Below are 25,308 nucleotides of genomic sequence, written 5' to 3'. Positions count from 1 at the left end.
ATCTTTAAACCCAGATTTTATACACACAGAAAATACGCAACAAAGAGACATGGGTAAAAACGACGCCAGCACGGGCTGCTGGAAAAGCATGCAGTTAAAGTGAGCTGCATTTCAGGCCAGACAACAAAGCGATTACAGCTGTCTGAGGGTCAATTGATTTGCTCAAAAGAAGAAAAAAATCAGATATAGCAGAGCGTGGTTTCGATCCACGGACCTCTGGGCTATGGGCCCAGCATGCTTCCACTGCGCCACTCTGCTTTCGTCTTATTTCAATCTTTAAACCCAGATTTTATACACACAGAAAATACGCAACAAAGAGACATGGGTAAAAACGACGCCAGCACGGGCTGCTGGAAAAGCATGCAGTTAAAGTAAAATGCATTTCAGGGCAGACAACAAAGCGATTACAGCTGTCTGAGGATCAATTGATTTGCTCAAAAGAAGAAAAAAATCAGATATAGCAGAGCGTGGTTTCGATCCACGGACCTCTGGGTTATGGGCCCAGCACGCTTCCACTGCGCCACTCTGCTTTCGTCTTATTTCAATCTTTAAACCCAGATTTTTTATACACACAGAAAATACGCAACAAAGAGACATGGGTAAAAACGGCGCCAGCACGGGCTGCTGGAAAAGCATGCAGTTAAAGTGAACTGCATTTCAGGGCAGACAACAAAGCGATTACAGCTGTCTGAGGATCAATTGATTTGCTCAAAAGAAGAAAAAAATCAGATATAGCAGAGCGTGGTTTCGATCCACGGACCTCTGGGTTATGGGCCCAGCACGCTTCCACTGCGCCACTCTGCTTTTTTTTTTTTTTCTTTATTTCCTGGCTTTGGTTCATACCATTTCACAAGAACACAACACGAATAACACAAAACAAAGTACATATTGGAAGGTCATCATCAGCCAATGTCAGGCTGGCTTCGTCTCAGTACATTAAAACTCCCGCAACGACAGCAAAGGCTCTACCCTTGAGAGCCATTCGGGAGGGTCAGCAGCCACTTTCTGTATGGCAATAAACCAATTCACACTTTCTCGAAAGTATATTCTAGCGGGTCGAGCATCCCTGTCGCAGTGATAGCCCGCCATTCTGGAGCGCCATATAGAGCGGAGGCCCATGAGCATGATTAAATCATACGGAACGCCATCTTCATTATCAATGCTTAAATACCGGATGCCGTGGGAGTCTAGTGGAAATTCTTTCTTTATCGTACGTTGCAAAACATCCCAGAAATAAACCCCTTCCCAACAATGCAAAAAAACATGGTCTATTGTTTCCGGCTGCTTGCAGATTAAACAGTGCGCCCCCCACGGTAAAAAAAAATCCCTTTCCTCCAAAAACTTCTTTACTGATAATGTTCCGGTGTGTAATTTAAAGAAAAATGTCTTAGCTCCTGGCGACACCTGCATTTTCTTTACTCTCTTCAAGACATCTCTGCCCGGACCTCCACTGTATAAGGTTCTGTACAAGGGTTGTGGCAAAACAATGTCACATAAATCGCGATACAGCTTTTTTCGTTTTACAGTGGACAAATATTCATTAGAAAAACGCACTGAAAGAAGTCTTACACTAGCGACGACCTCCCTGTAATAACCAAAAATCCTACCCGTAGCTTCTTCGGTGGAGACAACAAACTCCGGCAGTAGGCGCCGTAGCCTAACTTGGCAGACGGTGCGTAAGAAAGGGTCCGAAGCATCCCGAAAAAACAAAAACCGGTTGACCACCTGCCGTAAAAACAGATGGCCGAGTCCCAAACCGCCGTCTTTTACCCGACGGAACAAATTCGTCCTGCTGCAGCGTTCCCATTTACCTGCCCAAACAAAAACGGCGAAAATCCTGTGTAACTTCTGTACGTTTACGCGCGAACAACTCAAAACTTGCATTGCGTACCAAAGTTTGCTGATAAAAAAAAGATTGCATACAGTAGCTCTGGCAAAAATCGACATGTTGGCGCCTTTCCACTTCTCGGCTCTCTCCCGTAGTTCGGTCATTTGCCCTTTCCAATAATGCTCGCTTTCGCGGTAGGCACCCAGCTCGACGCCCAAGTACTTGGTCGGTGTGTCTGTCCACGTAACATTGGCAAAGCGATCTGGTTTCGACGGCCACTGTCCATGCCAGAGCCCAAGGCACTTGGCCCAGTTCACCCCGCTACCGGTAACTTGAGAGAACTCACGGATACATTTGACAGCCTCGGTGATACTCTCCTGGTCAACCGTAAAAATAACGATGTCGTCTGCATACGCGAGCAGCTTCACTTCGGCTGCTTGTAACCTAAACGCACTAATGTTGACATTATTCATAAGTTTCATGCACAATGTTTCAATATAAATGCAAAACAAAAGAGGACTGAGGGGACAGCCCTGTCGCACCGAACGCTGCAGTCGAATGGGGGCTCCCAGACTCTTATTAATAATCACTCTCGTCGTGCAGTTACGGTACGCCAGGGCCACACCCTTACATATAACTGAACCAACATTCACATGTTCTAAAAGGGAAAACAAAATTTCGTGATCGACGCAGTCGAATGCTTTTTCGAGGTCGATCTGAAGCATGGCGACCCGACCATCCCAGTCATCACAACACTCAAGGACACTTCGCGCCTTTTGAATGTTGGTCACTATTGACCTCCCTTTTATCCCACACGTTTGGTGTGGTCCTACTATATCCTTAATAACCGTTTGCAACCTTCGGGCCAAAACCTTCATAAAAATTTTATATTCAATGTTTGTAAGTGCTATGGGTCTGTAAGATGTTACCAGGCGTAATTTGTCTATTTCATCAGTTTTAGGAATGAGTACGGTGTGGGATGACCCATATGACGGAGGCAGGGCATTTAATGTGTAGGCATCGTTATAAATTGCGTTCAAAATAGGTGTGATTTCGTACTTAAATTCTTTGTAAAAACCTGCGCTGAACCCATCCGGTCCCGGCGACTTACCGGCATTTAAACTGTCGATAGCGTGCTCCACTTCTGTTTCAGTTATCTTTAGTTCTAATCTCTCTTTCACTTCATCGTCCAGACGCGGTATCGTCGCCAGAAACTTATTCTTAAAAGTGTTAGCGTCTACCGTGTGGGATGCGAAGAGGGTTTGGTAATGGGCGTTGAACGCTGCTTTGATGTGGTCGTTGTCCGCCGCCAAGATACCGCCCCAATCTATTTGTTCGATGTGGTTCCGTTGAGCGTTTGCTTTTTCTAACCCCAGCGCTCGTTTTGATGGCGCCTCCCCTGCAGCTGTGTCTTCTGCCCTTGCCCTCACTAACGCACCTCGATAACGATCTTCGTCTATCAATTCTAGTTTTTGCTTTGTTTTCCGTATATGTTCAATCCATTTCCCCGGCGCTCGAGCTTCCTGTTTAAGCAACGTACGGAGCAGTGTCCTTAACTCCGTCTCTTTCTGCTTTTCCTCAAACCGTATACAGGTTGCCCTCTCTATTGCTTTAATTTTTATAGTTTCTTTACACAGCTCCCACTGTTGCCAAAGGTGCATATTTTTACTTGGGTTTATTTTTTCAATTTCTTCTTTTACTATGCGGGTAAAATGTTCATCCTGCAAGAGTTTATTATTGAATTTCCACATTTCCCACGAAAAAGAATTCCCTCTCTTTACCCATCCAAAAGAACATTTAACTAAACAATGGTCTGAAAACGATACCGGCTCTACTTCATAACTATTGCATTCAGGTAAGATGTCGAGGGATGCATAAATGCGGTCCAGCCTTGCATGGCTCGAACCCTGGAAATGCGTGAGCTTTACGGTGCGGGCTCCCTCGAGACACTCTGCCACATCCTCGAGGTTACACTCCTCAACAATTCGCGATAGCACTTCAGTGCTTGCGTCTCGGTATGGCCGCCGGCTTGTCTTGTCTCGCGCACTAAGGACGCAATTAAAATCACCTAGGACGATCAGTTGTCTATCGGTGCAGAGCCGCTGCTGGATGCCTTGGAAAAACTGCGCCCTTTCATCTGCTACATTAGGCGCGTAGAGACAGACAATCCGCCAATCCGTGCTATTCAGCGAAAAATCTAGAAGTGCACACCGGCCCGACTCACAAGAAAAATGACCAAGCACTTCAAGCCCCGGCAACTTCTTCACAAAAAGAACACAGCCAGCCGATGTGCCTACAGCGTGGCTAACCACAGCAAAAAACCTAGGCGTGAAACGTTGCACCATGCTCTCGGTCTCTTCCTCACCGTCAACTTTCGTCTCCTGCACAGCTAATACATCAATATCATGCTCCGTTAAAAGTCGGTACACCTGGCCTTGTTTTCTCTTTCCTGCCAGACCTCTAACATTTAGCGTGGCGACCTTCAACGGTGATGCAGGAGCCATTTTTTAAATAAGAAGAAGAGACCGAAAGCACGGTGCTTACCTCTCGCGCCTAGCACAAGGCTAGACGCCTCCGTCCTCCTCGAGCTTCTGGCCGTGCTCGAGAGGCGCCGTGTCGCCGGCCCGCCTCTCGCTCGCAAGGTTTGAGCGAAGCTTCAACGTGGCCCTCTTTGTTTGAGGCGCCTTTGCTGGTGGTTCCCCGGAAGTGGGCGTTGCCTCCTTGTCTCTGCCGGTGCTGGTGTCGGCATGTGGGCGTTTCCCAGGGGTAGCGGCCGTGGTCGTCCGACCACCGCAGTTGTGCCGGTGAACCTCGCTCACTTCCTTTGCTTCTGCGTCCTTGGGAGCCGGCAGGCTCTCCGCGTCCGCTGAGGTCTCCTCGCTTGGCTGTGGCAAATTCACCGTAGCCGGCGCGAGCTCTGGCTTATCGGCAAGGGGGGCGTCGCCACTCGGAGTCACCGAGGTGCCCTGCGACACGGGAACCTTGTCCAGCACGTCGGCACCCTTTGCTGCTTCCTCAGCCTCGGCGACGTCCATCAGCTCCCTGTTGTCGTCCTTCGCACCGAGCCCGGTCGCTGACGCGTAGGTGCGGACGCAGTCCGCGTCCGCGTGTCCATAGCGCCTGCACTTGGAGCACCTGGGCACCTTGCAGTCACGGCGAACGTGGCCTGTGCCGTGACACCGCAGGCACTGCATCGGCCGCCCGGGAACCACCACGAGAGCCAACTCGCCGGCGACGCGAAGCTGGTGGGGCAGGTCGTCCACCTTCATACCTGGCTTCAACTTGAGCAGCACTGTTCTCGTGGTGGATCCCTTTTCCTTCATTCCAACGACGCGCCAAGCTCCCGCGTCACCTCGGTCACGTTTCCGAACGCCGCGAAAGCAGTCCGGATGTCCTCGTCTTGCACACCGTGTAGCATCCAGTGCAGGCGTAGCTTCACCTGCTGGTCTTCAGGGTCGAATATGAGGCAGCGGCGTCCCTTGACTTCCAGCTCCTTTAAGGCGGCCAGCTTCTTCGCGGCTTCCGTGCTGTTCATGGTTACCGCCCACACATGGTTGATTTGGTACGCCCCCAACGCCACGACGTCGGGGAGCGCACCGACGTTAGCGAGGGCATCCCTGAAGTCCTCGACCCTGTAGGGCCTCATACGCACGTCGCCGTGCAAAAACATCGTGTTTAACACAACACGTCCGGTGGGCAGGGTAGGCAAAACGATCTCGTAGTCCTTATCTTCTTCGGCGCTAAACCTGTTTCCGCGGCCAGCAACGGCCGCTATCGCCGCTCCGACGGAGCTCATGATTCCGCGTCCGTACACTGCGGTGGCCGGAAGTAGAATCCCTGCGCCACTCTGCTTTCGTCTTATTTCAATCTTTAAACCCAGATTTTATACACACAGAAAATACGCAACAAAGAGACATGGGTAAAAACGACGCCAGCACGGGCTGCTGGAAAAGCATGCAGTTAAAGTGAACTGCATTTCAGGGCAGACAACAAAGCGATTACAGCTGTCTGAGGATCAATTGATTTGCTCAAAAGAAGAAAAAAATCAGATATAGCAGAGCGTGGTTTCGATCCACGGACCTCTGGGTTATGGGCCCAGCACGCTTCCACTGCGCCACTCTGCTTTCGTCTTATTTCAGTCTTTAAACCCAGATTTTATACACACAGAAAATATGCAACAAAGAGACATGGGTAAAAACGACGCCAGCACGGGCTGCTGGAAAAGCATGCAGTTAAAGTGAACTGCATTTCAGGGCAGACGACAAAGCGATTACAGCTGTCTGAGGATCAATTGATTTGCTCAAAAGAAGAAAAAAATCAGATATAGCAGAGCGTGGTTTCGATCCACGGACCTCTGGGTTATGGGCCCAGCACGCTTCCACTGCGCCACTCTGCTTTCGTCTTATTTCAATCTTTAAACCCAGATTTTATACACACAGAAAATACGCAACAAAGAGACATGGGTAAAAACGACGCCAGCGCGGGCTGCTGGAAAAGCATGCAGTTAAAGTGAAATGCATTTCAGGGCAGACAACAATGCGATTACAGCTAATGAATGGCAGCATTCTAGAATACTACGTGCTACATGAAGGTTTGTATGTATCGTTCGACTTTTAATTCCGCATGTTTGGTGTGGGCCAACAATAGACTTCATTACATTCTGCAATCTTCTTCCTAAAACCTTCATGAAAATCTTATAGTCTACATTTGTGAGACTTATGGGCCTATAAGCTTTTACTGATAGTCACCTGGCGGGATCATCACTCTTCGGTATGAGAACAACGTGGGTTGTTCGGATAGAAAGAGGCATCATGGGGGGGGGGGGGGGGGGGTCATAAATTTCTTAAATTATTCGGTGCAACACATACGCCATATCACTCTTGAAGGCTTTGTAGAAAGCTGCGCCAAGCCCGTCTGGTCCCGGTGCCTTTCCAGAGCTCAACTCACCAATAGCACGCTCGAGTTCAATAACGCTAATAGGTGCCTCTAGGTTAAGCTTAACTTCATCACCTAGTATATTCAACAGCGACAAAAAATCTGACTCAAAGCCTTCTTGCAAGTTTGCCTCGTGACCCAGCAGTTCTTCATGATAATCAACAAACGCACGCTGAATAGTCTTGAAATCGCGAGTTATTTCTTCCTTGTAGTCTATCTCTTTAATCTCTTTCTTGACGGCATATCGTTTTTCGTCGCTCTCTATGGCAAAGGGACCGCTTTGTTGGCGACTCACCTAGCCACAACCGCTCTGCGCGTGCGTGTATAGCACCTTTGTATTTTTCCTTGTCTATCAGTTCCAGTCTATTTTTTTTTTCTTTTATTTCTGTTGCAAACTGTCCTGGCTGTGCGTTTTCTAGCCGCAGAAATGAATTTATACAGCTTTGAAGCTCTTTTTCCTCCGTTTTCTCATTATGTCGTAGTGCACACGCTTTTTAGACTGCGCTCATTTTTATTTCTTCTTCGAAACTCTCCCATTTCTTTATAACGTGCCTATTGTCGCCCATAAACAAACTACAAAATTTTTTGGTACTGTACGCGCGAAACTTTCATCACTAAGCAGCTTTACATTTGTTTTCCAAAGGTGTCAGTTGAAATTAGATCTCTTGGCTTGGCTCCTTCTGTAAACATCATCTTGCAATGATCGCTGAATGCAATGCTTTTAACCAAGTAATCACTACTCATTGGCACCAAGATAGCCGACACATAAGCTCTGTCGAGTCGCGCGTGGCTGGCTTGTTGGAAGTGCGTGAACTGAGGACGGATTCCTCCTGACAGAACACTCCCAACGTCTTCGAGATTGTTCGCTTGGACAATTGAGTTCAAAAGCAACGAACTTTGATCCCGAATGATCGCGTTAGTAGCTCTGTCCTCAGGTATACACACGCAATTGAAATCACCTAGAAGGATCGTATATCTGGTAGAATTCAAATAAGGTTCAATATTTTTGAAAAATGCTTTGCGCTCATTTTCCTTATTTGCGGCATACACACACAGTACGCGCCACTGTAAATCAAGATATGAAAAATCACACAACAAAACGTCCAGTATTACAAACTACAACAGATTCTTCAACAATACCTAAAGAATTGCGGGTGAAGATAGCACACCCTCCTGATGTACCAATAGAATGGCATACACATACACTCTACTGATTTCTAAACGGTCCGACCATGCGGTTTGTCTGAGTTTCACTTTCGACCTTAGTTTCTTGCACTGCTATCACGTCCAAATCGTTGTCCAGCATGAGGCGACTCAGTTGACACTGACGTCGCCTCGCTGCAAGGCCTCTTACATTAAACGTCGCAAATCGAAGTGTTGCTTCAGGTTGAGCTGCCATTTCGTTGAGAAACACAATATACCCGAACCGCTCGGTGCTCGCCTTCTACCGTGTTATACACAGATGAAGAAAACAGGAAACGTTCTCGCTTACGAAATTTTAAGTTCACTCGAGAGGTGTGCGTCCGCCGTGTACTGACTGAACGTCAGCACACCCTCGCTGGCAGAACCGTCGTGAGTCGCCCCACGTCCTTGAGTCATTCTGGGGCGAGCCATTTTTTCTACGTCGGTGTAGTCGTCGCCGGCTTTCTGTCCGGCGGGATGTTGGGCCTCGGGCGAAGCGTCGCCCGACGCTGTCCTGGCGTTTTGGGCGGTGGTTGTCGGCGCCGAGGGTAGAAAAAGCTCGAATCTTCAACACAGGCCTTGTCATGGGTCATCTTTGTTGGTGCCACGTTGGTGGATGATTGCTCATAGTCCATACCTCCTTCGATAACTGCGGCATTTTCTCGCATATGCAGAGGTGGGCAACCTCATGAGGTTTCGACCTCATGAGGTCGACCTCAACCTCAAAATGACCTCAACCTCACGGAGTGAGGTGAGGTTGAGGTGAGGTCGGTGACAGCTCTAAATGTTTTGAGTGAGGTCACGAAATTGGACCTCAACCTCATGCGTGAGTTTGAGGTTGAGTGAGGTCGTCATTGTGTGAGGTCGAAATTGTGAGGTCCATGCTTTTTGCTGTTGCCGTGGCTTTCTTCGAAGAGCGCCCCTTTTGACGCGGAGCTCGAGCGTACTGCCGCGGTGTGCCCGCCGACTCTCGGTGTTTGGTTACCCCCCAAACGTTCGACCGGATGCCGCAGCCCCTGTCCAGCTTTCGGCATTCCACCGTAATGTCCGCAGCCCGAGGACGCTTCCATCTGGTCTACTTGGAAGGAGATATTTTTTTGTTTACTTCACGAACTCCTCATGCCCCCCGCCCGCCACCCCTGTTTCCTCTGACTTGTTTGTGCCGATGCTTGCCTCAGGCTCAAACACCCAGGAGCGCGCAAAGCACATAACTCACGTTGACCTGCGGTGCTTTTTGTCGGACGCCGCAAAGAAACCAGCAAACTAAAAAGCGAAGCAAATTGTCTTTGCGCAGACGGCACGGAGCAAAAACTGTGTCTTGTGCATGCCCGTTTCCAGGCGCTAACGTCACGGCTGCTGCCTTACATTCGATAAAGGACCCCGCTGTACATTGCACGGAAACTTAACAGAAAATGGTGCAGCGAAATTGTTAGGAGACGTGATACTGACAGATAAAAAAAAACATGAACAAACCAGAAAAACCGGCACAATACCATCTGGGCATTTTATCGAAGTCCTCCCTTTCGAATTGTATGTCATCGTTCTATATTCCGGTCCTGTAAATGTATGTTCTTGTATTCTCCAGAACAACCTCTCTTTGGTCTTGTGCTGCTTGTTTCTTCTAACAGATTCGCAGGTGGCCCCGAACAACTGCAATGGGATGAAGGTGCTAGTGTAGCGGTAAAACATGCAACAGGATTAAACGGACGGCACAGCTTATAAGACGCAACTGGTATACAGGAAAGAAGCCTGCGCATGTTAACCATTTGCCGAGATAGAAGAGGCAAAAAAATATATGGGGCTTGTATGCAGCAAAGCGCAATGAAAAAAAAAAGGATTTCGCTCCGCTAAGGCCCTTTATTTCTCTCTCCAGTTCTAGTGAAATCAAGCAATGCACGAGGAAGAAGGAGAGTAAGGGATTCTTAACTTCATAATATCAGGTTTCTCTTGAAATCTCTTATTCAGGCGCAGAAAAAAAAAGAGAAAAGCGTTCTCCTACATGTTTTTATGAGCTAGAAAGTATTGAGATAGTTTCCGGCTCAACATTTTGGTGTCTAGACGGACGAATTGGTGTGGCGAACTGAACGTGTCTCTTTTGTGCTCCCGTCTGCTCGAGACTGACAAATCAATCGGATGAAAATTTTTGTGGCCAGGTGTCGGAATAATTTTTTCAGATATTTGTTTTCTTTAAAAATCAATTTAGATGTACGTGATATGAAGGCAATTACATGCTAGCACTGAGGAATGCAGTATTAAGTCAATGTCTCAAACCTTCTATACGCTCTGGGAAGCACAGTTTACGAGCTAGAAAGTATTGAGATGGTTTCCGGCTCAACATTTTGGTGTCTAGACGGACGAATTGGTGCGGCGAACTTAACGTGTCTCTTTTGTTTTTGTGGCCAGATGACGGAATAATTTTTTCAGATACTTGTTTTCTTTCAAACTCAATTTAGATGTACGTGATATGAAGCCAATTACATGCTAGCACTGAAGAATGCAGTATTAAGTCGATGTCTCAAACCTTCTATACGCTCTGGGAAGCGCAGTTCTGTTCTGTTTTTAGTGTGTGATATTTGTTATTACTTTCGTTACCATGGTATTTATTTATATATATTTTCTTGTATGTCAATTAAGTTCGTACACTGCCGAAAAGAGAACAGGCTTCTTCCCTCACATTAGGCTCTTTCTTTGGCATCTTTTCAGAGGCCCACAGCCCAACCCTCCTTTCCACTTAACCCGCATGGTCATTTAGCTTTTTCCTTTTTCTTTTGCAAGTATTGGAAAACGCAATCTAGTCTCTGAAAGCGCAGCTGGCACACATACGCCACTGCCTTTTGGTGTGTATTGGTGACAGTTCGGCATTCACCGCATGAGCAAAACCAGATGCCTACAGACGGACGGCGAAGGGAGGAGCGCGTGCACAGCGGGGGGCACGGTCCCTCCGGGCTGCTTGCTCGCCTCCTTTCTGTTCTTGTCTTTATTTTACGTTTATGTGCTGTAACTATACGACACTAATGGGGAAACGATTTCTCTAGATTCACCTACGGTGCACGCGGCGAAGCAGCTTCGGAGACACCACCGTGCAATTTATTAGCTCAGTCTTCAAAGGAAAACAAGTGAATACCACAAAGAAGCTTGTCTCAGAATTGTTGGCGAAATGGCATCCAGTATTCGGTTCGGACGTACAAGTAATTTATATCGTGTGTGTGTGTTTTTTTTTTTTAGGCGGATGGGAGTGGACATTTTGCTCCGGCGAAATTTGACGGGCGAGCCGATGTTCGCGAGAGCAAAGTGGTTCACGTTTAACCCTTTTTCTTAGCAGTTCCGACCCTCGTAATTTTTTAATGTCAGCGTGGTGTTCGAAGAAGCAATTTGGCCAATTCTTGCAATACGCCACGGGATCACAGAATTATAAACTAACGCCCAGGAGTTGCCGGTTGGGACCTCATAAGATAAACAGCATTCCTCTTCGAAATTTTCTGAAGGGTTATTCGGCGTTGGCCGAGTTTTATGATTAATTGGTGTTTTGCTGTCTTATCCTCTTTTGTTTGTTTTGCTGGGGATTTAGTCTTCACAAGTCGTTTCATGAGTGGCTATTATGGAAAATTTGTGCCCCGTTAATATGACATCCGTTAATATGGAGGACCCGAATTATGGACAGTTTTTCTAGGGGCGAAGATTTTTCAATGTATTTATGTCTCGTTAATATAGAAACTTGCTCTCTGAATAATGGAGATGGGATGAATGCACACAGCCTATTCGGCCCATGTATTTTTGTCTCGTTAATATGGACATCGTTTGAAAAAGCAGGGTAGTCCGAACGCAAGTTAAAGAAGGGTGCGCAGGCCGGGAACCTATGCGACAGCCGATACGGTCGGATGCCTGAACGAGTCCTGTGGAGTTGGAAAGAACCAAAGCTGGCGTGTCGTCGTTTTAGGAGGGGAGGGGGGGAGGCAAGAGCGGAAGGGAGGAGGAGGAGAAAAGGAGGGTGGATGACAGGGATCGTACACAGCAAACCGAGGTCAGCTAACTAAGAAAGACCCCAAAAGGAGGGAACCGGGAGATTTCTGGGTGCAGCAGCAGCGCCGCAACTAGAGACCGCAGTCGGGAAAACAGCAACATGTGGTCGCAATAAATTCTGCTGAACGTGAACAGAAGAGAGGCCGGTAAAAGCGTAAGAAAGAAACAATAAGAAGAAAGACAAGCGCCAAAATTGGGGGTGTGAACTGAAGTTTTTCTATCCCAGAACACAAAGTGTGTTCAGGATAAGACACACTCACGAAGTAGGGCGACAAAAGAAACGCGACGACCACGCAACCAGGACCGGGCATCCCGTCCTGGACGCCCTTCCTTCTCATGCTCCTGGTTTTCGTCACTGTTGCGCTGCCAAATTACCACATTTTGCACCACAGCGATCCGCATGTCGGCTTCGCCTTGGGTCAACGATGCGGCCTTGACAAGGTCTGAGCTCTTCGTAGTCGGCGAGCCGTCGTTCTAAACTGTACTTCAGTTTGCAGTGTTTGTTTCATAGGAACACATACAAATGGCACAGGAAAGGGCTGTTTGATAGCCCTCTGTATAGTAGCCTGCCAACTTGACTTCCTCGCTTCCTTACAGAAACAGTACAAGGCAAGAAAGAGAATCAGAAGAACGCAAAGTCAGGGAGGTTAACTAGAGAAAAAGAGTGCAAAGAAGCAGGAGCCTGTAACTCTCAACTTTAGTCTGACTTATGGCATGGTGAGAGTTAAACTCAAAAGAATGGAGCTGAACTTAGGCGCGAAGCGGGAAATCTGTGAATACAAGCGGCAAAAGCAATCTCAGTCAATCCAAGCCGTGAAAGACTGGACCCAAGTTCAACTAGGCCTCAGCCTCGCCAGGTCGACGGTATACCATCTATATATACTACCGGACTCTGATAAATGGCTCAACGTCGGCATCACAGCGTAAGCCACAGTCCGACAGCGCCCAGCATAGTTCGAAGAAATGGAGTCAGCCTTGGTAATGTGGTTCGGGAACGTGCACGTGAATGGTGCTGTGGTCAGCGACGAAATGCTTCAAGAGAAGGCTCGCTGCCTCGGCAACATTATGGGTGCTTCTTCTCCTCCGTCCTGATAAGTTTTACCTGTGATGACATACGGAATTTTTGTTCAGTAAAACAGGGGGACGTTTACTGAGAAATATTATTCTACGCTCTGTCTAGGCGTTACTGACTTCAGCTACTCAAGAGGATGGCTGACAGGGTTTAAGAACAGACATGACGTTTCGGGTCGACGGATTTATGGAGAAGAGGGTAGCATCGACATCTCGGCTGTGTTTATATACCCAAATTAATTAAAACAGCAGCCATTAATTATAAATTTTTTCTCAATTATATACTTTTCGTTTTTATTCATGACTCGTTATTATGGATGACTCGCTTTATGGACAGTTTTGGTCGGAAACCAAAGCGTCCATACTAACGAGGCACGACTGTATTCCTATTTTTTCTTAATTTAACGTATTCTGTCGCAAAACAATGTACAGTGTATTAAAAAAAAAAGCTCGGCAATCATCAATTTTTTTTTTCGAATTAAGAAAAAGAGCAAGGATGAAAGCTTGGGCGCGTTGGTGTCGGTTTTCTTGCCTCATATCGCTAAACAGACAGGGACACAGCCAGACATACGGGACGGGCGATTAAAAAAAAGCGCCCGTCCCGTGTGTCTCGCTGTGTCCCTGTCTGTTTAGCGCTATGTGGCAAGAAAAGAAAAAGAGCATATCGTCATTGTTGTCGTCGTCACTACGGTCAACAGCATTTGTCTTTTCAGTTTATAGTAAGAACTGGCTTGTTTTATTTCTAATACGAATCTTATTCACGTGGGTCAGATGGGATAAACTCTTTGTATTGCATTAAGGGCCTATATATGCGTAGTAACGTGGTACCCATGTAGGCCTTAGATTGAAACCGACCACAAAAGGTTAGGCGAGGAGGGGGAGAGGATTGCCACTTTAGTGCAGAGTTGGACATGTAGTGTCCAGAGTTTCTCTGCTTTTATCCAGGATATTAATTGTAGTATAAAATTAGGAGTAAAATACAGCCTTCATACGACAAAATTCTGGCTAGCCTATATATACCCCAGGATTACCGAGAAATGTATATTTGCTTTAAGTTACGGTTTCATTTAATGATTCTTTTTTTTTTTTGAGGTCGAGCGCCAAACCTCAACCTCACATTTTGAGTTTGAGGTGAGGTTGAGTGAGGTTGCCAATGGTCACCTGAAAAGTGAGGTGAGGTCGCCTGGGGGACCTCAACCTCAATTGATGAGGTTGAGGTTGAGTGAGGTCGGCAAATATTTTTTGAGTTTGAGGTGAGGTCGAGGTTTTTGAGGTCAAATGCCCACCTCTGCTTATAATGCTGCCTTCTCCATCTGATGCCCCCACAGTCTCGGCTACACCTGCCTGAACAGGCAGAGAGGCGCGGTCTTCACTAGACTTCACTGCCGCGCCCCCAGTGTCATCCGTATCCTTAGCATTTGACTTCGGTGTGTTCGATTCTGTTCTCGCAGCTTCCTCAGCTTCAACCTCGCCCATGATGAGCTCCGAGGTGTCTTGCCTTATCATAGACCCTATGACATTTGCATAGGTTTTGACACATTCAGTTTCATGATGGCCGAAGCGGCGACATAGAGTACAACGAGGAACTTTGCACTCACGTCGGAATTGTCCTGTGGTATGGCACCTCAGGCGAAGTGGAGCTCTGCCGGAAATGACTATGAGAGCCTGTTCGCCAGCAATGCGCAGTTGGTGCGGCAAATCATCAATTGCCACACCAGGCTTCAGCTTCAAGGTCACTGACCGTGTTGAGGAGCCTTTGTCCAGTACGCCTTGTACGCGCCAGCGTTCCTTGGCAATTTCTGTGACTGTGCCTTACGGAGCCAGGGCGGTCCGCACATCTTCATCGGGAACGTTGTAGAAAATCCAGTGAATTTTCATCCTAACATCCTGGTCACCAGGATCGACAACAATGCACCGACGGTCTTTCACGGCTAGTTCACGGCAAGACAGCAACTGCTTCATTCCATCGTCACTCTTGAACGTGATGGCCCAAACGTGATTCATTTGGTACGACCCAAGGCGATAAATTCGGGGAGCAGTACCAACTGAGCCAGCGCGTTGCGAGAAACCTCGACCTGTATGGTCTCGCTCTCACATCGGCGTGCAAATAAAGAGTGTTAAAAACATTACGACCTGTTGGAAGCCGGGGCAAAACAACTTCGTAAGCTTGGTCATCTGAGCAAGACAACCTGGGCCCGCTTGCACAAGCCATCTTGAGACTGTCTTAGCTAAGTCCAGACTTAACTGGAGTCTTAAGGATAGGCCGCTAGCATGGCTGCTTAAGACTGGAGCCAAGACTGGGCTTCAGTCTTGACTTGAATAAGTCGCTTGCAAGATTACGACTCTAGTGCCGTCTTAGTTAAGACACAAGGACGGCAGGTACCTAAGTAGCGAAATAGGGGAAATCAGGGACGTGCTGGCCCCGTCCCAGCTTTGAGATGTAAACATTGTCATTCTTGCGTTGTGCTAGATCCGTGTCGTTGCTTTTTTGCGGCTTAAGATTGTGTCATGAGGTAAAATGACTAACGTGGTTGCTGAGGGTGTTCATGGAAGCCACTCTGGTGAACACGGGCCGAGCCGAAGTGAGCAACGAAGATTGCAGTCGGGTGTTTTGCTGTTTGGCCTGTGCGCTCACTAGTTCGTTTTTTCCTCTGTCAGCATTCGTTCTCCAGCGGTCTATTTCTCTGCAACTGTTGAAATCACTGGTTCTGCGTTTCAGCATCCGGCTGCAAGCGTGCGAAGCATTTGGGCCCCTTTCGCTGCGCAGTAAGGCAGTCAAGCACATCGTGAATCAGTGAGCGTTCAGTGAACAAAAAAAATAGAACGTGCGATGAAATCGTCCTTGTGACTAAGTGCGTCTCCGGTGATGGCCGAAGAGCTTCCGCGTCCAACGGGCATGCTGTGTGTATAATTTTATTCGACGTATGTGTGTGTGTGCGTGTGTGTGTGTGTGTGCGCGCTTATGTGTGCGCGCTGTGCACCGTGTGCATACGTCTCGTGGCGAAGTGATTAGTTGTGCGCGTGATCACGCCTGTGTCACGTCTGTGGTCGTCGGTGGCTTTAATGCAATGCTGTGCTCTTTACATGCCTCCATTTTACTGTCTCCGTACTGTAAACGACCCGTGATCAGCACAAACTTTCGTCCTTGGGTTGCGTTTGTGTTCACAAAGCATTTGGGCTGCGATTGGCGTGAATTGCAGTAACATTCGCGCTGCAATTAACGCACAAATGGAAAGAAAGGTTTTATGAAGTTGGATGTGAGGAAACATCGGGAAGAGACACGCACAGACCCCGGTTTCACTAGTTCCTGCTATTGCAGCATTTCATTTTATTCCTTTATCTTTGCAATGTGCGCCACAGATGTGCTACCATCCCCCCCCCCCCCCCGCTTTAGTACAGATATGTTCTTTGTATGAAGATTGGGAAATACTCAACCTTGCTATTATCTTTGTTTTTGCTGGACGTATTCTTACCTTTTGACTTAATAGGAATTGCGGTATGGTGTGTTGCACTGCAGAAAACAGTCTAGTTTGATAGCTAACAAGGGGTATATTAATTACCTGTGTTGCTTGATGTTGATTAAATATAGTAAGCTTGACGGACAGGACTTTTTGTGTGGCACCTGTCTTCAAAAATCGGAACAGCTGTCAGACGATTTGGTGGTGCTTCTTGTAGTCGTCTTATTCTTGACGGCTGCATTCCTGGGCATGTCCATAAAATGTGTCGAAGATCCATCTCGGCAGCTGGCCTTGGACACTTAGGGCATGTGCTCTGCACTGCATCCTCTTCAGAACCCCATCGGCACGTCACCGATTGAGTAAGGGACGACAAGCCTTGCTGCGCAATAGCATCAGCGTGGAATTCAATCTCGGTTTTGTGCCGCCACATGATTGCCTGCAACTGTAAGCGATGAATATGCGCACCAGAAGTGACATAGGCTTCCTGCTTTACAGCTGGCCATCCCAGGATGAGCTGCCGGGCCGCATGAGCGACTTCTGTGCTGCTGGAGGTTTCCCTGGCATCGTGGGCACCATAGATGCCACTCATGTCAAGATCCAGGCCCATGAGCTCTATGAGGGAGCGTGCATATAAATAGGCATTTCTACCACTCCATCTTCGTGCAGCTTGTGGTGGACAGCAAGTGCCAGATCCTCGATGTGGTCGCAAAGTGGCCCGGTGGCACATATGACGCACGAGTGCGCAAACACAGCGCCCTCGCTCAGCTCTTCAAACCGGGCACTTACACCGGCATCCTGCTGCAGGGGCTATCCATGCAGACTTTGGCTCCAGAATGATTCGCCGCTAGGGGGCCGAGCAAGGCAGTCGTGCCTCGCATGGGCTCCGCATTCCACAGTTTTTTCGAGAACTAAAACTGCTCTTCTGGTGCGAAAGTGGTTTCCATGGAACGCTGACACCTCGCCATGGCTGCTGGTGAGTGCCTTGGACCTATACTTTTTTCCGGAACTTCAAGAGCTTCTACTCCGGCTGCGTGGCTACATACCGCCTCGCTAGCCCTAACGCCATCTGCACCGGCGTAGGGCTCCCGTACGAACGCGCCTCTTCAACACCCAGATGGAGTACACCGTGAGCGGCCAGGATTTTCCCGCCGTAGAATTCAATCAGGCAGAATGGACTGAAGTCCTCAATGCTCGAAAAAGCTTGCCTGGGCAGCAATCTGAGAAACCCGACGAGAAGCAGGCAAGCGAAGCTGCATCAGCTGATGGAACGCACGCAAGCAAAGTGGCGTCCGCAGCAAGCGTTCCCTCAAATGTCCACGAGACAGCTGCGACGCGCCTCCGTACAAGGCCGCTGCCGCGGCTGCCGGTTGACGACTTCAAGATTGTTTTCCGCCCTAATGCGGGTGTCAGTCTAGTCCAATACAACGAGGGAGAACTACGGGCGGCTGTTGTCGCCGGCAGCGGACTACAGCCTACTGTTGCCAAGGAGGACCTCATATGTACCAACCTGGCCAAGAATATTTTCACTGTGTCAACTTCTTGCGCAGACCGAGTTGCCAATTATGCCAAAATCAGACAACTCACACTTCGTGGCAGCAAACTTATGTTCCACGCATACTTAGCTCCTCCGGACGGGGCACGGCCAGGAATCATCTACCGCACCTGGAACGGTGAGTCGCCGCCGGACTTGCTCAGAGAACTACGCCGGGCGAATCCTCTCTTACCGGTTGTCCAGGCCAGGGACATGGGCCGAACCTCGCATTCTGTGCTCATTCACTTCAAGGCTGAAGAACTTCCGCCATCGGTGAAAATGTTTGGCGTCCTTTACGCAGTATTACCCTTCCGCCCCAAAGTGGAGGCCTGCCTGAACTGCAGACAAATCGGCCACAGACGCGATGTGTGCCCCTTGCCGAATCGCCTCACCTGCCCAGGCTGTGGACAGAAGCACCAAGCGGACCTCCCTTGCATTCCGACGTGCGTGGTCTGTGGGGGCGCCCACATGACGGGCGACAGGGCCTGCTAGAAACGCTACCAACTCCGCTATAGTCGTCCCTCCCGTCCACGACAGGCGCAGCCGCAGCAGGAGTTCAACCTCAAGAAGGAGTCCTTCCCAAGAATCGAAGACGGCCACCATCGCAACGGGAGCAAAAGTTCTGGACGAACTGGATACCAAAGCCGGGACACTGGGACCCAGTACCAAAAGATGAGCTGGGCAGAGCAAGCCTCCCGCTCCACTAGAACCCGATCTGAATGAAAAGAAAATTCTAAAACTCAGGAAACTATCGAACGTCTAACTAGAGAGAATCAGGAATTAAAGCAACAGTTGGCTCTAGTACTGGAACGCTTAAATACACTTACAGCACCTACTCCTAAACCTTCTCCGTCCCTTACTATAGCCCTCTCCACCTCGGAGTCAGATATAGCAGACCAATCAGAGAGCGATCCCATAGAATCCTCCCCCCAGCCCGCGAAAAAGAAGAGGACACAACAGCCCGATTCAGCTGACGAGGACCCTAAATGCGCATTTAAACAAATCCGAAAAGAGCACAGGGGGCTCAGACAAAAGGTTGATTTAGGCTTTACCCAAATCGCCGAACGCTTTCCCGAGATAGAGAATATTCTCGGCATGCTAGTTGCTCGGCTCTCCCCTTTGGACGCCCTGCCACAATCCTCCCCCTCTCAAGCGCCTTCCCAGCAATAACCCCCCCTTGCGCCCTTGCCTCCTCCTCCCCCTCTTCACTCTGCATATGGCAATGGAACTGCCGCGGGTTGCAAAGGAAGAGAGACAATCTCTCTCTATACATACAGCACTCTACACCTTCCCCAGATGTCATCTGCATACAAGAGCCTTTAAAGGCATGCAAGCTTCTAGGCTTTCAGGCTATACACTCCCATTCTACTTCCCAGTGGGTTACCACATATATCCAGAGAAATATCGTGTATGTAGCTCACGATCTGTCCGACCTCTATTCCGACTGCACTCTTCTCAAACTAATCCCCCATCGTAAAAGACAACTCTCATATTTCGTTTTAAATATCTATTCTCATCCTAGAGATAACCTTACTGCTGTATTTGAAGCAGTTGACAGGGCCATCCAAATAGCAGGCTCCGCTCCTATAGTGGTAACGGGTGATTTTAATGCGCCACACGTAGACTGGGGATATAATAAGAACACTCGCAAGGGCACCAGTCTATCTCAGTACATTCAGCAAAATAGGTGCACCCTAGTCACTGACTGTACACTAGCCACACGCATTCGCAACAGTGTGAGCAGAAATACCAGCCCAGACCTTACTTTTACTAAGAAAGTCCGTCAGGCTAACTGGACTCACACGGGAATCAACCTCAGCAGCGATCATTACACCCTAACAGTTACGCTGCCGTCTGCTAGTTTACGGCCTCAGTTTCACCTTAAACCTATTGTAGACTGGGACAAGTTCCGCAAAATTAGAGACCAAAACCCAGCACAAGAAATTCATGACTATATGGACTGGGCTTCTAAGCTCCTATGGGATGTATCCCTTAGCGAAAAATTGCCCCCGGCAGAACATATTGGCGATCCAGTTGACAGCAGACTACTCCACCTCTGGGAGGCCTATCAGAATTTAGAGAACCGATGGCTCAGGCAAAAACATAATCGCAAATTAAAACGGAAAATGGCGCAAACGCTCCAGCTCATCATCGAACACGCGGCCGAGCTCTCGTCACAGCAATGGAATCAGTTATGTAACCGATTAGACGGCACTCTACACATAAAAACTCGTGGTCCCTCCTCCGCCATATGCTAAACCCATGTTCCTCACGGTCAGAAAATAATAAACAAATCACCAAACTACTGCACGAGGCGGAGAAACAGGGACAAGACATTGAAGCAGCTCTTAAAGCCACATACTTCCCCGACCTAAAGCAGGAACCATTACCGGCTTACAAAGGAACCCCCAATTTAGACTTGGACGCTCCCATCACAGAGGCGGAGGTATGGGCTGCCCTGGGTAGGCTCCGCACCACGTCCGCACCAGGTCTTAATGAAGTAACAAACAAAGCGCTACGAAATTTAGACGCCAAATCATTAGCCTCTCTCACTAGGTACATGAATCAACACTGGGACCAGGGCACGCTACCCCCGGAATGGAAATCAGGCAAGGTAACTTTCATACCAAAACCTAACAAACCTTTAGACCTTAAGAATCTGAGACCAATCTCTGTCACCTCCTGCACAGGTAAAGTCATGGAGCACGTAATCCTAAATCGACTTAACCGATACATGGAGCAAAACCAGCTCTTCCCCACCACCATGCTTGGCTCCCGCGCGGGCCTGTCAACCCAAGACGTCATGTTACAACTTAAGGAGGATGTACTCAATCCCGTTTTCCCTCACATCACCAGAGCTATCCTTGCATTGGACCTGACGAAGGCCTTTGATAATGTTGCCCACTCTAACATTTTACAATCACTGAGCGACCTAAACGTGGGCTCTCGCACGCATGACTATGTTGCTGTCTTTCTCAGCAATCGATCCGTCTGTCTACAATCAGGCGCAGTAAAAACTTGCCCTTTAACGCTAGGCAGTAAGGGAACGCCCCAGGGAGCAGTTTTGTCCCCATTTCTTTTTAACATTACTCTTATCCCGTTAGCGAGGGAACTTGACAAAAATCCTTCCATCTACCACTCCTTGTATGCGGATGACATCACCATCTGGGTCAATACCGGCAACCATGGCGAAATAGAATCCAAACTTCAGCTGGCCGCTGACACTGTTGCTACGCATGCAAGCAGCATTGGTCTAAGCTGCTCGGCAGCTAAATCTGAGCACATAGTCATGGACCTAAAAGAACGGAACCCCCCTAATATTCAAGTCACATTAAACGACACCCCCATCCGCAGGGTCAATAGAATCAAAATTTTAGGTCTCAGTATTTCTGACAACGGCTCCAACGCCGAGGCCATAAAATTAATTCGTGCTGCCATTTTCAATACAGCCTCACTAATTAAGCGTATCGCCAATCGCCATCGCGGCATGAGGGAAGCAGACACCCGTCGCCTCATTCAAGCATTTTGCCTATGCACGATCACCTACTTCATCCCTTACCTCTACCTCACACCCACGGAGACCGAGAAACTCAACAGACGTATCCGCACAGCTTACAAAAGCGCTCTCCTCCTCCCTAAATCAACGCCTACTGATAAACTACTTCAACTAGGGGTTCACAACACCTTAGGAGAGCTGGTAGAAGCTCACCTCATTAGTCAGTACCACAGACTCTCCCATACCGAAACCGGCCAAATTCTTCTGCGCCGAATTGGGATAAACCTACCCGGTCATACCTCGGCCACGCGCAATCCTCCCACCGCTGTTAGCAACAATCTTTACATTCCGCCTCTTCCCAAAAATACCCACCCGGAGCATAATCGTGAGAGACGGAAAGCTAGAGCCAAGGCTTTGCACAAGCACTACCCTCCTGGCGCTCCGGCAGTTTACGTAGACGCTGCCGAATATTCAAACCGACCAGCTTTCGCGTTAGCCGTCGTGGATGGATTCCACAACACGATAGTCAGTGCGTCCATTCCAAATGTGCAGGATTCCCTGCAAGCTGAAAAAGTAGCAATTGCCCTAGCAGTCACACACTCCTCTGCTGAGTATATCTTCTCAGACTCCAAAACAGCAATTAGTAATTATGCCCATCGCAAAATCCACTCCCCGGCCGCAAACATTCTAGCATCATTCCCTCCACCGAATCACCTCATCACCCTCCTCTGGGTCCCTGCACACAGCGAACACCCAGGCAACACGGCCGCTCACTTCCAAGCCCGAGCACTCGTCAACCGGGCTGAGAGCGACCTGGTGCCTTCGTCTCGCAGTGCCAGAGATCGGCTTCTTAACTACCACGACCTCACCGTATTTTATAGAAATTCCCACCTGCTGTACCCTCCTCCGCATAAATCTCTTCCCAAAAGCGACCAGGCTTTCTGGCGCAGACTTCAGACGGCCACAGTCATGACCCCTTTCCTTCTCTCTAATATAAACCGTGGCGAAACCTCTCCTCACTGCCACTTGTGTCCTAGCACTAGAGCCGACATTACTCACGTCTTCCTGAACTGCCCGAACAAACCCAAGCCCCCGTGGCAAGGGCCAAGACATCAGGAGCGATGGGAGGCTGCTCTGCGCAGCTCGCTGCCGGAGGTACAGCTTCTGACAGTGAGCTGGGCCCGAGGGGTCGCCGAAGCTCAAAAGTGCGTCTGCCATCTAGAGCGGCCTGAGGGCCCTTCGTCGTCCTGCTCCCTCACTTCCCTTTACCCCCCTCATTTCGTTCTTTTTTTGAATCATTAAAGTTGCTACCTACCTACCTGGCTCCAGAATGCGGACATGTGCGGCAAAAAGCGATACAGCGCAGCTCACGGAACCACCAGAGCAGTGATTGAAAGGTAGGTGCGAAGCACATTCTAAATATTGGATTGCATGGTATCGGACACTGACCGGTTGTGGATGTCCGTGTTGTTCGAACAGCTTGGTACAGTTGCAGATGTTGTTGAGCGAACAATGTATGCTGAAGAAATTAACTTTGATGTCGCATTTGTTTACTAGTTAAATAGCACAGCAGTCAAATAACTTTGGCCAAGCCTGTAGGGGGGGGGGGAGCTTTTCAGCAAACAAATTATGGTTGGGTGTCAGTCAAGTTATATTTGTTGAATGACTCATATCAATATTTACTTGGCAATTAGATTTGTTCAAATATCATAGTAATATTTTGTCATTTGAGCATGATATATATTTACTTAAATGAAGGTATCGAAATATTTCCATTCATTAATGGTGCAAGGGTATTTACTGCATTACATTGCACCGGACACGTTTACAGGTTGTGTGATAGCCTGGAAGAACAAATGCTTAAAGCATACATTCCATGTACAGCATATTACGAAGCTGTCAGTTCCATAAACCACAGGTTACTCAGAGCAGATGTGGCTTTATTTGAAATGCATCATGATGGAGAGAAAATGTTTATTCTGCATATGCATTCACTTTTACTGCAGCAACTTGCGTTACGCGCGTCACCAGCTTTATAGTGGCATTGCATAGCCCACTCACAATGTGTTTTTTTTGTAGGACAATAGGGCAGCTGAAACGCTGCTTCCATTCCCTCCATGATCAGCAGCACATGTCACTGGACCATGTGTGGACCAGCGTCATGACGAGGCGCTAACTCCACAACGTGTCTCAGGAGTATGCGTGCAGCATAGGCAAGCACATGGAAGTGCAAGATGAAGTGTCTGTACATGCTTATCCACACTGGGGTTATAGATTTATGCTGCACAAAGGCATGGTGCAGCAAGATTTCTCTGCTTTAAGTACAGTTATAGGAAACAAATTATGCCTGTGCTAGTCACTGAGTTTAATGTTTTCACTGGGTGACTTCTCATGACCGGATAACTATGCAAATGTGCTTATTTCATTATGTGCTACGTCAGTCTTGTATCGACATCGTGAAGCCTACACAAGAGTGTGCATTGAAGTATTTGCTGTTGAGCTGTTTAACATTGCAGTACATATAGAGCATAACAGATGGAGCATAAACATCTCCTTTTTACTTCATTTTGGTTGTAACATCCAATTCGAGACATGTAAATAGGAGATTATATTTGAGCATTAAGCTTAATGTCTACCTTTAGTGGAGTTACAGTGGTTAGGGTGCTCGACTACTGCACCCGAAGATGAAGGATTGAATCCTGGCCATGGTGGCCACATTTCGATGAAGGCAAAAACATAGGCACCCGTCTGCTGTTCAATGTCAGTGATTGTTAAAAGATCCGAGGTGGTCGAAATTTCCCTACCTCTCCACTACTGCATCTCTCGTAGCTTGAGTCACTGTGGGATGTTAAGCCTAATAAATGAAACCAAGCGTAACATTAACATCGGTTGCACCAAGAGTAGGTTCAATGTGGTAAAGTATGGTACTTAACAGATTACAGATATGTTTTTAAGCTGTGAATTTGTTATTTTAATACCTACAATATATATTTTGTTACAGTCTGCGCAGTAAATTGTTAAACATGCAATATATTTTTCCATCACTCAAAGATTGCCATTTTGTCAAATACTTGCATGGCATCAGAGTGCAATGGTAAACTCTGGGAGACTTGGTGAATGTATGCAAAAGTAGAAGCGCGGGCTACCATATTGTGGTAGGTGTTCACAGCCCCAGGTTGTGTATAAATTGTCTCGTTTGGCATCCATGCCAGCAATGCTCGAACGAGCCATGTGGCTCAAAATAATGGCTTGAAGGGCTAGTTGGTGCTGTGGTTTGTGTTTGTTGCGCCACATTTCTGAATACTATGGAGCCATGTGGCATAAAAATAAAATGCGAACTACCTGCTCAAAGTGTAACGAGTAATTTTGCCATCAACTTTCAATGATCACACCTGTATTATTGGCAGTGCTTACATTGTATTTACAGTTACGACAACTCAAGAGTATATATAGGGCCACACAAAACTGTCTTATTATTTGCAGGTACAATATTCAACAGCATTTTGGTTAACCTTGTATTAGAATGTTATAGCCTTTTGTAGCACTCCTCACCCACCGTGATTCAAATCATGTGCATGTTTTGTTGTGTCAAGTTTTTATGTCAACTAAGCTTTTCTGCATTATAATCTTGCAAGTGCTTCAAAATTATTACTTCCACCCCTTAAGACCAACACCTGTAACCCTTACAAACTGTTGTTTGTTATTTATTCTCTGCTGCTCATTATGTAGCGTGACCTGCAGAACAAATATCAGCATGTCTGGTGTGTGTGTGTAAGGCATCTACAAC

The 25,308-nt window shown here is 47.9% G+C and overlaps 1 protein-coding gene and 4 non-coding genes across 5 annotated transcripts; 1 reads left to right on the top strand and 4 right to left on the bottom strand.

Moving 5' to 3' along the window:
• Nucleotides 1–458: 458 nt before the first annotated feature.
• On the bottom strand, nt 459–530 carry TRNAM-CAU (transfer RNA methionine (anticodon CAU)). The gene has a single exon. It is a non-coding gene; the product is annotated as a tRNA-Met (tRNA).
• A 202-nt stretch (nt 531–732) lies between these two features.
• On the bottom strand, nt 733–804 carry TRNAM-CAU (transfer RNA methionine (anticodon CAU)). Its single transcript has one exon. It is a non-coding gene; the product is annotated as a tRNA-Met (tRNA).
• Nucleotides 805–5,880: 5,076 nt separating this feature from the next.
• On the bottom strand, nt 5,881–5,952 carry TRNAM-CAU (transfer RNA methionine (anticodon CAU)). Its single transcript has one exon. It is a non-coding gene; the product is annotated as a tRNA-Met (tRNA).
• Nucleotides 5,953–6,152: 200 nt separating this feature from the next.
• TRNAM-CAU (transfer RNA methionine (anticodon CAU)) lies at nt 6,153–6,224 on the bottom strand. The gene has a single exon. It is a non-coding gene; the product is annotated as a tRNA-Met (tRNA).
• A 15,090-nt stretch (nt 6,225–21,314) lies between these two features.
• On the top strand, nt 21,315–22,766 carry LOC146209892 (uncharacterized; the record flags this gene model as incomplete). The annotated part of the gene is made up of 1 exon (XM_084581435.1): nt 21,315–22,766. A coding segment is annotated over exon 1 (1,452 nt), but the record flags the coding sequence as incomplete, so codon positions are not given.
• Between the last annotated feature and the right edge of the window lie 2,542 nt (nt 22,767–25,308).

The sequence above is a fragment of the Amblyomma maculatum genome, chromosome 1 (assembly GCF_055883805.1).
Source record: "Amblyomma maculatum isolate TAMU_Amacu chromosome 1, ASM5588380v1, whole genome shotgun sequence".
Classification (NCBI taxonomy): Eukaryota; Metazoa; Arthropoda; class Arachnida; order Ixodida; family Ixodidae; genus Amblyomma; species Amblyomma maculatum.
Note: the sequence above shows the minus strand (reverse complement) of the source record. Positions and strands in the feature narration are given on the sequence as shown.